The sequence below is a fragment of the Branchiostoma floridae genome, chromosome 17 (assembly GCF_000003815.2).
Source record: "Branchiostoma floridae strain S238N-H82 chromosome 17, Bfl_VNyyK, whole genome shotgun sequence".
Classification (NCBI taxonomy): Eukaryota; Metazoa; Chordata; class Leptocardii; order Amphioxiformes; family Branchiostomatidae; genus Branchiostoma; species Branchiostoma floridae.
The window spans coordinates 2,505,925-2,519,779 of record NC_049995.1 but is presented as its reverse complement, the minus strand read 5'-3'; the positions used below and the strand labels follow the sequence as shown (position 1 = coordinate 2,519,779).

At 40.6% G+C, this 13,855-nt stretch overlaps 1 protein-coding gene across 2 annotated transcripts; it reads right to left on the bottom strand.

The window, feature by feature from the left end:
* Positions 1–484: 484 nt before the first annotated feature.
* LOC118404549 (transcription factor E2F6-like) lies at positions 485–12,463 on the bottom strand. 2 transcript variants are annotated; one of them, XM_035803703.1, is made up of 9 exons: positions 11,942–12,463; positions 9,347–9,437; positions 8,916–9,034; positions 8,383–8,480; positions 7,974–8,041; positions 7,491–7,590; positions 6,160–6,274; positions 4,207–4,360; positions 485–2,360 (listed from the first exon to the last, which is right to left on the bottom strand). In XM_035803703.1, exons 1-9 carry the CDS (start codon positions 12,191–12,193, stop codon positions 2,134–2,136), a joined length of 1,224 nt encoding a protein of 407 aa, XP_035659596.1. In that variant the 5' UTR covers positions 12,194–12,463; the 3' UTR covers positions 485–2,133. The 2 variants fall into 2 exon arrangements, with proteins under 2 accessions (XP_035659596.1, XP_035659595.1); XM_035803702.1 differs by lacking the exon at positions 485–2,360 and having other exon boundaries at positions 3,614–4,360; positions 11,942–12,462.
* Positions 12,464–13,855: the final 1,392 nt, after the last annotated feature.

The following is a 13,855-nucleotide window of genomic DNA, read 5'->3' as shown; positions in this document are numbered from 1 at the left end:
CACACAGACACATACTTAGGTGTCATAACTTTGCAGAACAGTACCACCCAAAAGAAGCCTTTGCGAATATTTCACGATGTACAGTAAAACTATTACCTGGGTAAGTGCCGTAAAAATTGCCGGTTTCCAAGTCCAAGTTTCTTTCCCCGGACAGCCAAATTATGGAACTCTCTCAACTGTTTCCCTAGTGTCTACAATCTATCAGCCTTCAAAACAAAAGTCCACCGCTATCTCCGTGTGCAGTTTTACCAACTTTTTGGTTCATTGCCTTGAAATGGTCTGATGACCTTGCTCTGAACAATCTCGTCCAAAAGTCATGACATGACTACAAATGCGCATCTCTACAAAATATAGGTGTGAAAGGGTGTGCTTCATCTTCCACTGAGTTGATTCAAGTATGCAAACAAGTTTTAATTCATATCATATACTTTATATTTTTTCTTTAGCGAATTACTCAAGTTGCAATGAGAAAAAGGAGCAGAAATCTTTAAAAATTTAGTTCCTTTATTAATATCTTCAAACCAATACATTTGTACAAGTATGTCTAGTTTCCTGTATCTCATACGATACCAAAATCTCCCTTCGACACAACATACATATCCGCAAAAACAAATGATGTAGTCTTTCTAAAATTAGCCCCAAAATTCTTATCATTACATAATGAAATGCACAGCAAACTGAGATTATGTTTTTGATATGTAGCCACACTTTCTGTAGAATGCCTTTTTCATAATTACATGAACCAAGAGTATATGCAAGCACTGTGAACTTTTCAACATACAGCATTTTATATTTGGTCCCTTTGATAAAAATAAAATAAAATCAACTCTGTCTTGCCTTTTTTTTTGTCACCCTATATTTTCATCATTTTCTTAAGATACATTTGACCTCCTTACTTGCTAAATGTAAAGGCAATGACAACATCACATCTTGTTTATGTAGGATTGATTTCAAAGTATGTTGAACAATATTTTCCTCATTGAAAAATGCTTCATCGCAACAATGCCTTAAATTTGCATTGCCCTTCAGGAATGTACAAGATAATCACTTTACAAACTGTACCTACATATAAGGGCAGAATCAAAAAGTTTCCATAAAAGTCTGTTCAACTAAAACAAAAATTGTAAGATATAAGGCCCATAAGACCTCATGATTTTTCTTTCGCACTTCTTGGTTCATGATAAGACACAATTTGGCTCATCCTTAAATATGTGGAAAGATACATACATATAGTCATATGTAATAAGCTCGTATATATATGCACAGAGTGTCTGACTTATCCTACACTCTATATATACAGATGTTTCAACTTCTATACAAAGTTTTATGTTGTTAAACATCAACATCTGAGGACATCTGAAAACCAAAAAAATACTAAAATCACTAAAATACATACAGTTTTCAAGAAATTAAACGATTTAGAATGATGGAATAAGAAGAGTCTTTAGTTGTTGTCGCTGAAAAGATCGTATGTGTCATATAGCTCGGAGATTCCTTCGCCGGGCGAGAGGCTGAAGAGATAGTCGTCCTCTGTGAGGGGAGATGATTTAGAAGCATGGACTAAGAGAAGTGTTTCATTATCGTCGCTGAAAAGTTTGTACACGTTGAATAGATCGGAGATTCCTTCGCCGGGCAAGAGGCTGAAGAGGTGGACTAAGAAAAGTCTCTAGTTGTCGTCGCTGAAAAGATCGTATGCGTCAAACAAATCGGAGATTCCTTCGCCGGGCAAGAGGCTGAAGAGTCTAGTTGTCGTTGCTGAAAAGGTCGTACGCGTCGAACAAATCGGAGATTCCTTCGCCGGATGAAAGGCTGAAGAGATGGAATAAGAAACGTCTCTAGTTGTCATCGCTGAAAAGATCGTACGCGTTGAACAAATCCGAGATTCCTTTGCCGGGCGAGAGGCTGAAGAGAAAATCGTTCTCTATGAGTGGAGGGGAGATGATTTAGAAGGATGTAATAAGAAGTTGTTGTCGCTGAAAAGATCGTACCCGTCAAATAGATCTGAGATTCCTTCGCCGGGTTATAAGCTGAAGAGATTGAATAAGATAAGTCTCTAGTTGTCGTCGCTGAAAAGATCGTATGCGTCATTCCTTCGCCAGGCGAGAGACTGAAGAGGTGGACTAAGAAAAGTCTCTAATTGTCGTCGCTGAAAAGATCGTACGCGTCGAACAAATCCGAGATTCCTTCGCCGGGCGAGAGGCTGAAGAGATAGTCGTCCTCCATGAGTGGAGGGGAGAGAGCGACGAAGTCTTGGATCTCCTGGTCCTGGTCTTCGGTCTGTGGGAGGAGGCTCCGCGCCATTTCCTGCGAGGGGTCGATTTCCTCGTTCTCAACCAGTGCCGACTCCAGCCTGGGGTCACCTGTGGATGGAACAGACAGCTGTCAATCATCATGTCACATCCAGTTTTAGCACAATTAAGAGCTAAATAATAAGAGTAAATGCAGAAATGTTTGCAGTGGTTTATTATTCAGTTTTTGCGGTGACCACTTCACCGCGAAATTAAAACCATCGCGAACATTTTTTCATGGCATTAAGAGACCACAGTGCATGGTGCTCTCGCAAACTTAAAACCAACGCGAAAAGCCCTTTTTCCCGCTACCGCGAAATTAAATCTCCACAAACTTAAATACATTTACAGTATGTTCCACTGACACGACACTATGTACAATATTTACAGGTTCATTGTACTGGAAAAATTGCCCTAGCTCTTTCCGACAAGCACATTGAACAGTGGACCACGGCTTAACATCCCGTCCTAAAGACTGCAACCTTTTCCGGCAGCGTGCATGTCGGGTGAGCGACACAGCCGGAATCGAACTAACAGCATCACAGCATTTGGACAACCTTTAATCACCTTTAATGCAGGATTGAACTGAATCACATTCAACCAATCAAAAACAAGTTGATCAAAATTGACCAATCAAATCAACCCTTCTGATTACCACCTGGTATGCTAATTATCATAATTAGATTAATTTTTTAGACAACACTTACCTATTTTGCTATCATGAAAAGTTACATAGGAACACCTTCTAAATAACTTATTGTTGACAACTGATTTTATCATCCAATGTTTCAGTTTCTACCACTGTTATATCAAGTTTATCATGAAGAATTTTCAAAAGACCTGCACTTTGTTCTGTTATAGTTATAACAAGGAATTTCTTCAGCATATTTGTCTAAACATTGTTTAGACATTGTTAATTGCAATGTGACCGTCAATGTGTCTAGCTTGTTGTAAATTTTCTTCAAACTCAGATCTTCGCAATGGCAAGAATTTATTTTCATTTCAGCTTGGCATGTTACAAAAAATATTCAACATAGAAGTTCTGTATGTGGAAGTCATACAAATGAACAGTCATCTCTAGAACATGATTCATAAATAATATTCCTTTCTTAGCCAATATCTTTCTTAATATGATTTTCCTTTCTTAACCAATTCAGATATTTCTGAGACATCGATTCTTGAATAGATAATAAGAAAGCATCAACACTTTGAATCTTAGAATGTACTTCTTTGCAATATCAACATTTCCAACTTTTTGCATCAACTTCTGATCTCAAACATATCTTTCAAACTGGTCTGCTTTTCTGTTATACAATTTTTTTGTGTCAATCTTTCATTTTCACTAACCAAAAATATTTTCAATGGAATCCGTTTTCAACAATGTTGGGGTCTGCATGTGGATTTTCTGTGCCGTGGATAAATGCACGGATGAACTCAAAATCAGGAAATTCCTCCACTTCAAACCCTTCCAGGACCACAGGTGCTTCAACCTCACTATGAACAGATTTGCTTGCAGAAGTTTCACCAACATTCCCCCCGTTTTCTCCCTCGAATGACGGAGCCGAGTCAATATTTCCGTCAAAGATTGCAGCTAAAGCGCTCGTGCCCCCCTCCCACGGTTGCACCAACTCTTGACAATCGTACATCAAGAAAGGTGTTGTTGGAACGACACCCTCACTTCCCAGCCCTTCCTGTTTGATTTGCGGGTTCGAACCATGAACCTTTGGTACATTATTCATAGCCATTACATCAGGTTTGTCGGGATCACATCCACTACACTTTCTACTCCCACCGTTACAATACAGGTACTGACCACCTACCCCCATCCAGCAAAACTTACGACAATCGCTACTACTACCCCCCTCAGCCATCACACTAGCCTTGCTACAATGCATGACGTTGGTTTTGAGTTCGCTACCTTTTACGCTACAAGGGGAACCGCTGGTAGAGCTGCAGCCCTCCGAGCTGGCCGCGTCGGAGGAAGAACTCCCAGCATCCTCTGTGTTCTGTTCCTCAGGACACAGGTACACCTCGATGGGACCTTTGCTGCTCTTCAACCAGATCTGAATGCTCTGTGAACAAATTATCATTTGTTAGTTATTTCTGATCATTCTTCTCTTTATTTTTTTTATATTTATTATTATAATTCAACTATATTTGAATTTTCTGCAATATAAATTTGTTATTAATCAAACACATTTAAATGTACTGAACAGCAAGTTATTTGTTACTACATCTTAGTACAAGTCTAAATCATTTGTTACTGTAAGTCTGAATATAATTGAAATATTGAGCGAAATTAGTCCACAAGGACTTTGTTTGCGACTGAGCTATAAATTTTTCTTTTCAGTTCAAGGTAAGCGAAAGCCGCCACAGAAGTGCTTTCAATACACAATTCATTCTCAACAGCCAAGAGTTCAACTTCCAAACTGTTACAGTCAAACCTGCCCAAGACGACCACCCGGGGGACCGGAAAAAAGCGGTCGATTTGGACAGGTGGTCGCTGAGAAGAGTATCGACTCAAAACATGCCCGATACAAAGTATAAATGGTTTCCGTTGTGCTTAATGGCAAATAGCAAGCACACTGCACGCACGCAAAGAAGCGAGGTCTTTAATCTCAAATACAACACGCACACTGTAAACTGTAAATTTAACCCCATAATCCGACGCAAACTGGCCGATTTCCGCACAAAATCGCGCTAGTTATCATAAAAAATCAATGAAAACCTCAATTTTGAAAATGATGCGGTCGTTATGGGTCCCAATTTGGGCCGGTCGCGGTGGCCAGGTGGTCGTTGAGAAAAGATCGCTTAATGCTTACGCAGGGTTCTCCCCAGAATTGTTAAGTATAGTGGAGGGGCTGGCAAAAATAACCTGCACCAACGCGCTGCACTTTCATGAAAATGGGTTCATTTTGCAATGACAGAGGGTGTCAAATACTACAGGTATAATATACTGTTGTTATTCCTTTGTTGTGAAGTGGCAAAACTATTGTTTTGATCATTGCCCATTCACAAGTTTTTGCAGACAATGCTTACTGGAAAAGTGATGCCACTTGGTATAAAAATCTGTGAATTGTCATTAATCTTAGCAAAACTAACAAAGAAAATAGGGAAGAAACACACTAAATTTGCAAAATAGTATAGTGGAGCTGGCTGAGAGTATAGTGGAGGGCCTCCCTTATTCCACTCTCTGGGGAGAACCCTGGCTTACGTCAATGGGAAAATAAATCGGGACCGAGAAAAAGCGGTCGAAATGGCCAGGTGGTCGCTGAGAAGAGGTGGTCGCTCGGGCAGGTTTGACTGTACCTAAAGATTATTATGCATAAACTGAAAAAAAACCTGATGTAGAAATATTTTGAGAGCCTACAAGCCTACAAATTTGTCTGAATAGCAAAAACACTGCAAGCTATAAATATCCATGAGCTTGTCTGCAAATGGTCTGCTTCTGTACAGGGAACCTTACAGTAATAATATATGTTGATAGATTTAGTAGGACTCAATGTAATCTGTAATTTTGCTATATTTCATTTTACCCTTAGGTCCCTCATGTCCTAAATGACAAGCGGCCAATTTGAGGTTCTTAGGAAGAAATGAAGTTTCAAACAAACAAAGAAACTTTGAGAATAACTCATTGTTTAGGGATGGCTAAAGCCTAAGTAAAGGTAGTTTATTTCGCTCTTTTTGGACCTGTCCAGAAAAACAAACAGATACATCATAGGACATGTATATAAGATCCAGTACATGGACCAGTGCAGGTTAGGTTCAGGTCGACACCAGAAATACCTGCACAGTTCCAATTTTACCTGCACTAGCCTGCATATGCAGGTGGTATTTGGAGCCCTGCCTAAAGTGAACATTAACAAATCACCTCTCTAGGGTCCGGGACCTCCAGTCTTGTCTCTGGTGGAGCCTTGATAGCGATGACCGTCTGCTCCTCGAAGGTCTTGATACTGCGGATGTCCTGGTACGTAACGTACGCATGCGTGCAGAGGAGTTAAGGGTAATATCATTCAAATCAATTACTCCTAGGGAACATTAGTGTGGTGTCCTTTAACATATAAAGTGACAAGGTCAGAACTTCAGAGGGCCTTGTAAAGAAAGAAACCTCAATGAGACAGATCACTTAAGACCAGGTTCCTTGAGCACAAATGCCTGAGTTCAACAATGTCAAAAGTTTCCCAACATAGACACATAGGATGTCTTGGTACGTTACGTACGCATGCGTACAGCGGAGTTAAGAGTAATATCATTCAAGTCAGTTACTGTTTCCCTGTGTTTGGGGAGAGCCACACCTCCAGCATGATAAAGAAGCCACCACACTTATCGAAAAGAGTAGGGGTCCTTCTTGGTATGAGTGGATCAAATAAATCTGTCTGGATATGCAGCTTGTACTGTTGAATACAAAACCTGGTGTGTGAGGTAACAAAATCAAATGGTATTGTCATTTTTTTGGTGAAGAAGAGAACAGAGTGATGCGCTCTCATGCAACCTCTAATTTTGGGGGCAAGTTTTGTCATAGGTTTTTTGGGGAAAAAAAAGCATTTTTACCCCCTGCAGCAGCTATTTTACCCTCCTACTCATGCATATAAGATCCTCACAGAGTATCAGATCTTTACTTACTGGGTAATCACTGTAGGAGGGTACAACAGTTTTATAAAGTTTAAAAACAAAGCAATTCCATATCTCTCTCTACAGCTCACTGTGATATACTATAATTTAAGTCTGTGGGAGTTTACTTTCACGGTAGCGGGAAAGTGGAGTGTTTGCGGTGGTTTTTAAGTTCGCAGTAGCACCATTATATGATGTAAAGAGTTGACCAACGACAACCTGTTTGTACATATAATGACAACCAGACAACTTTGTACAACACAAACTCTGTGAGCTGATGTTTTAAGAAAAGGGAAGAGTCATGTAAACGTTAGATATAGTGATAGCTTAGTTGCAGATGTATTGTTTATTCAATTGTAATACTACATGTTATAGTACTTAGTCTTTATAATTAGTATCCCATTATGGGATTTGCTGCATTTAGCCCACATGGGCAGGAACATGCAAATAAAGATCATTATATATATGATGAAAATATGTTCGCGGTGGTATTATGTTCGCGGTGAAGTGGTCACCGCGAAAACCGCTATCATAAAACCACCGTGAACATTTCTGCATTTACAGTAATGTTCACCATGTTGAAAAGGATATTTCTTATTCTCTGAGTCCTCTGTAAGATGTTTGAGCTGGGTGCTCGAGTGTCGTATAAGCTCATCCAACAGATTCTCCTTGGCTTCTAGATCGGCAAGGTCTGGAAAGGGGAAAAAATGGATTGAGTTTTGTTCGATACTGAGATAGTAGTTTTGCTGTAGTTATTCAGATGCTAGAAACATGTTCACAATCTCCAAGCAGATCCTACGATGGCATAAGATAGTACCAAACTGACCAAGGAGTGTAGTCAGCCAAGAGGTATACATTTGCCAAGTAGCCAAACACACTCCCAGCTTTTGATACTATCTTATGCTACCATATGATTTGCTTGGAGATTAGTTTACAATCTTCATACAGTTCAATCACTTTGACTTGGCCTTGAAAAATAATGTACCTCAAAAAGATAAAACTTTTCTGATAGAAAACTATGAAACAAAGCTAAATAAATGTTCACAAATGACCAAAGTGATGTTAGGGTCTCACCTGAGTGTAAGTCCATGACCGCAGGTGTGGCCACTCTTGCAGGGCCATTGGGTGTGATGGGAGAACCTCTGTGGGAGACCAACACAGCAAATCCGTCAGGAAATTACAAAAACTTTCTACTCTCAGTATGCTGAGTCTGACAACTATCTCCACACAACTTTTGCGTACAGTTAACCTACAGTTAGTCTGGTTGGAATCATCATCAGTCACCGTGTTCTGCATCACAGTTTTTTTAAAGTTCTGTGGCTGCATTCAGTTTTTCTTCACCTTTTCCCACTGTGCTTTGCATCCTGCAAGCTTCCTTAGCTCTTGGAGTTTCTTTTCTGTTTGGAATACCGGCTAAGTCTTGTGTCCACTATCCGAATCACTTGGCTATTTGACCCTACATGTCTTAAACTGATCGACTTACCTCCATTCTATATGGTTCTTCGACTTCTTCTTTATCAGGTTGATGCCTTCCAGCACATTTGTGATGTCATAAATTCTTCTCTTCTGTACATTTAATACCTGGACAGACGGATTTCAAGTTATGGTTAGTCGTAACTGTACCAGTAAGTTTAAGCAATACTACAAATACCTTAGATAAAGTTTGTCTGCCTGTTCTCTTTCAAAACCCACTATCAAATGATGTTCAGCGGAGGTCATGTTAACTACAGCAGATGCACAGAATCAGGTGGTAACAGTATTCACTCACAAATTCATACCAAACAATCATAATCCAACTTATAAGCCCTAAACTGACGCATTCTTCTACATTTCACCAGTTGCAGCCTCACTGCCATGCACAGAAGAATCTCTGTGCATGGGAGCGTCCGAGGGGAGGGGAGAGTTTTTGCATCTATTGGTAACTGTTTGTTATGAGTGTTCCGGCCAGAAATCTTGGTCCTTGTCACCTGAAGCTTGATTTCATTTACAGTGTTCTGTGACCTAAAAGACACCCACCTCAGCTGCCTGGTTCAAGTCTACGATGCCGTCGGGAGAACTCCCAAGGAGGCCGACAAACTTCTTGGTCAGGAGACCCAGCGATGTGTCGTATCTCGTCTTCTCCAGGGGTGACTTGGCTGAAAGGTCAAAGGTTACCAATTTTTGGCCAGCAGGTTTCATTGAGGTCATAGGTCAACAGAAAGGAAGACAACATAACACAATATCATATGCTGCTGCAAGTTAGTTGACTTGCTAAAGACTTACTAAGACTCCCTAAGCACATCAAATTCCTCTTTAACAATTTTGGGGCTGAAAAAACTTATCCATAAATATTTGCTATCTCCTTTTCCTGTTCAAATCACATTTTTCTCATTAGAAAATACTCGTCTGCCTATAGAAGACATACTACTAGTAATAAACAGGCAAAACAAATACACGACCAAGCACACCTTTTGGACTGCCTCTCTTCTTGGTACTCTTAGTAGGAGACTTGAAAGTGTCGTCCAGGATACCTCCATCTAACTCCAGCTTTCTCTTAGCCTGGTGGATAAAACAGAAGAAAGATAAACATAGTGAGTGATTTGCAAACAATTCTCTTGTAGAAAGATCTACTCATTGAGAGTTTGACCATGTTCATACCAGGATTTGTCAAAATGGATTCACCTAGGCACAGGTTTGATCCAGATTCACAAATCTTGGTATGAACTGACAAAATCCAGCTCTGAGGGGGAGGGGTCCAATCTAGATCCACCTTATATTGTGGACTCAGTGGATCCACTTGGGACCAATCTTTTGCAGGGGCTTGCTTTTATTCCAGGGGGTGGGGGTTGCGATTTCAAACATTGACTCACAAACACATACTATCTGATTTACTGTGAGGCTTTCTATTACAGGGAAAGGGAGTTTGCTGTGGAAAGAAGTTTGTCATGGACGGGACTTTGCCATAGTCAATGTTGAAAACTGTGAACCACAGGGTTCTAGCCAGGATTCTATTTTAGTGTAGTGGGAATGGCATGGTAGCGAAGTGACCAATCAGGAGATTGGTGTAGAAGGTCTTGGTCCTTCCACAGTGAGATTTGAAGATGTAGAGTTAAAAGTTAGGATTTTGGAGTCAGTTTTGAGTGGCATATCATCATTTTTCATTGTTCAGACATTGATTAGTCATTGTTGAACAAGCAAATGACAGCAAAGCACCATAACACTAGTTAAAAATTAGCGTAGTGGCCCTTATTTTAGCGTAGGGATCACAAATTTTAGCATAGTGGCCCACTACGCTAAAATGCACTAGCTAGAACCCTGCACACAACGACTGATGTTCTTATCTTTTACATGCCCCCCCCCCTCCCCTTTACATCAAGTTACACGAAGCTGTAACTAGTCTTTATTACAGAAGGGTGATGTTATCGCCCCCAAAATGCTACACCAACTAATCTCCAAGCAGATCCTACGGTAGCATAAGATAGTATCAAAAGCTACCAGAGGAGTGAAGCCGGCTTAGAAGTGTGTTTCGCTACCGCAAATGGCAAATGGACACCTCTTGGCTGACTACAGTACACTCCTTGGCCAGTTTGGTACTATTTTATGCCATTGTAGGATCTGCTTGGAGATTAACACCAACACCTACATCCTGTTCTTGTTGTCATGCTCAAATGCATCAAGTTGAAATAAAACAACAACAAAAGGATCAAGAGAGGAAATTTGATCATCCCTTTCACACCCCTCTCTTCACTATGCAAATGTACATTTCTCTTGAATACACCATGAATTCATTAGCAGCATTCCTGCTAATTACCTGCTAATTAGGGGGGACTGATAATTTTTCATTGTCTGGCATGATTCATCTCCAGTAAAAATGCACAACAAAAAAGCTGACATAAAAACTGTAGAAATGTTGAACAAAAATGGACATGTAAGAATCTGATCGACATGGAGCTTGTCTCTCATTGGTTGAAGTTGAACTGCTAATTTTGATTGACACTGACAGCCAGGATTGTTCAAGGAAAAAGCTTCTTGCTCGTTTTATTTCTTATTTCATGTAAAATAATTCATTACCAAGGCTGATTGCTTGAAATTGTTTTGAGTTCATTATTTCTTTTCAACTATACTTTCATAACTATATTATGATCAGAAATCACAGCCAAAAAAAATGATGTCACAGAATTTGGAATAAGCATTTCACTAAGCATTTTCATAGATCAGAACGCATGTGCAACGACAGGTAATATGTCAAAGGTAACGGCCCTGAAAAAAAAGAAACAAAACCTGCCTGGACGTTGTAACAAATGCAAATCGAAACAATGGTCAAGACAAGGACTGTCTTCCATTTCGGGGCCTTTACCTTTGACATATTACCTAGAATTCCTGTCACACCTGTGTTCTGACCTCTGTGAGAGGCCTTATTCACAGCACAGGTGATATGATCTGGCTGCATCCTTAGTTGCTATGGCAACAGATGGATTGCTATCTACCAATGCATGACTAATCTGTTCTACATACAGAAACTCATCCTCTCCAAAAAACAGATGTGTATCATTACTATCAAAACAGCTGGCATTCCTTCACTAAAAATGCACTATGAATCAAAGCTACACAAATTCTATTGAAAATCACAGCCATAATACATTTTTTATATGTATGAAAATGAATTTTCAAATCAGCACACCCCTTTACCCTCAACACAAAAATCGCCCCACCCAGCTTTACAGTACAAAGTGCATAGAGGGTATGTCTATTGTTCTCCAATTCCTCAAGATAAAACTAGATCGACTTCTCAGTTGAACAACTTCTTAGGTACATTTAAACCTTCGCAGATCAACCTACAAGCTCTCAGTTTTAAAGTATCATTTGGACAAAAAATGCAAGCAGTTGTGAGGAAATGATTTGTGGGCGTATCAAAGAACACAAGTCACTCCCGCCATATTTGCAAACCCGGCAGTCATAATTAAAAGGCGCAGTACTGAATCATTTTCGAGAAGAAAAAAGTATGCAAGCTTATGCAATTGGAATAAAGAATTCTACACGGGTATTTCAAATTGTAAACTTACCGGAGGTCTTCCTAGAGCTGGTCTGGGACCTTTGTCGCCGAAGCCATTGCTGGGGGTGGTGAAGCTTTGCTGGGCGGTACCTTGTTGCGGGGTCGCCCGGACCTTGACGTCCGAGGACCCGCTGACGAAATATTCTGCGGTCTGGAGTGGACTGGTGATACCAGACGATAAAATAAAGTACTGAGAGCCTGAGATCTTTTTCTGTGCCGCCGCCACAGAGCGACGGGAGCCAGGGGAAGGTCCTCTCGGCATGTTGCTGGAAATCGTCCCTTTGTCCCAACTCGTCAACTCTGACCTGTCAAACCTGGGGTATTTTACTCGCCTATTTTTCCACTTTCTTGTCAAAATTTGCCGGAAATTTCGACGCAGTAGGATAGTAGTACTTCTCAGCTTACTTTAGGGTTGGAGTTAAGCTTAAAATTTGGTAGATTAGCGGAGGATGGGACGAGATCTTGGGAGGTAGTCTCAGCTATGGCGTCGCCTCTCAGTCTCATTCGACTCCAGTTTGAAATCCATTTGGCGCGAAATCATATTTCCCGCGAAACTCCGTCACGTGGCTTTGTTGTCCCTTTCAGGATATGGCCCGGTACCATGTATAAGCAACATTAAACTTAATCACGATTTAATACCATTGAGTTTTTGTAAGACAAAAGGGGCAAAATTACCTAATCTAATATCTAAAAAAGTGACAGAATGCTTAAATTGCGGTTTTGGTTGCAGATTTTTCACGATTTCCTGCAAAACTATGGTTCTATTTTTCCTCATGCCGAATACGGGGCCCAAAGCCGGGCTTCCTCCGATTCAAGAGTAGGTCAATGTACAAGTCAAACGAGAATATAGTCCTTACGTTTAAGATTACTTGTCAAGTTATGTTAGTACTGATTATCGATTTACATGTCTGAATACGCTTTGAATGTGGGAAAATGTCGTAAGACAAAAATAGTAGTCTTCGCGCGCTTTGGGTCAGGGGGCGTGGCCTACTCAAGTAGTGCACAGCTAATCAGGGATGTCGTCCCGGGAAATTTGGATTCGGACCAAATTTGGCGGGAACGTTGCGCGGTCTTTCAAATATATAAGGACAATATGCCCTAAAAGAGTTTTTCTGTAAAAAGGAAATATATGTCACGAAAGGCATTTGTCTGGAAATCCTATATTTGGGGCCGTTTTGGACTGATAACAAATCCAAAGGCATTTTGTACCCGTACCCGGAAGTAATGTGTTCGCGGCAAAAGGCGATCTTGCGTCATCACTAAGCCAGTCCCCCAAGCAGATGTAGGGTTCGGCTAGGTGTTTCACAAGTGTTTACATTATGTCTTTATCATCTCGGCTGCACCAGGAAGGTTATGTTGTCTGGGCTGTGTGTTTGTCTAGTTGCCTGTGAACTGTACAACTCGACAAGTTGCGGGTGGATTTTTATGGCCTGGCTGATATATGACTGAATACGCTTTCATTTGAATGTGGAAAATATCGGAAGACAAAAATAGTTACCTTCGCGCGCTTTGGGTCAGGGGGCGTGGCCTACTCAAGTGGTGGGCAGCTAATCAGGGATGCCGTGCCGGGAAATTTGGATTCAGACCAAATTTGGCGGGAACGTAGGGTGGTCTTTCAACATTAAAAGGATAATATGCCCTAAAAGAGTTTTTTTCTGTAAAAAGGAATAATATGTCACAAAGAAATATTTGCCAGGAAATCCTATATTTGGGGCCGTTTTGGACTGATAACAAATCCGAAGACATTGAACACGTACCCGGAAATAATGTGTTCGCGGCAAAAGACGATCTTGCGTCATCACTAAGCCAGTCCCCCAAGCAGATGTAGGGTTCGGCTAGGTGTTTCACAAGTGTTTACATTATGTCTTTATCATCTCGGCTTCACCAGTAAGGTTATGTTGTCTGGGCTGTGTGTTTGTCTATT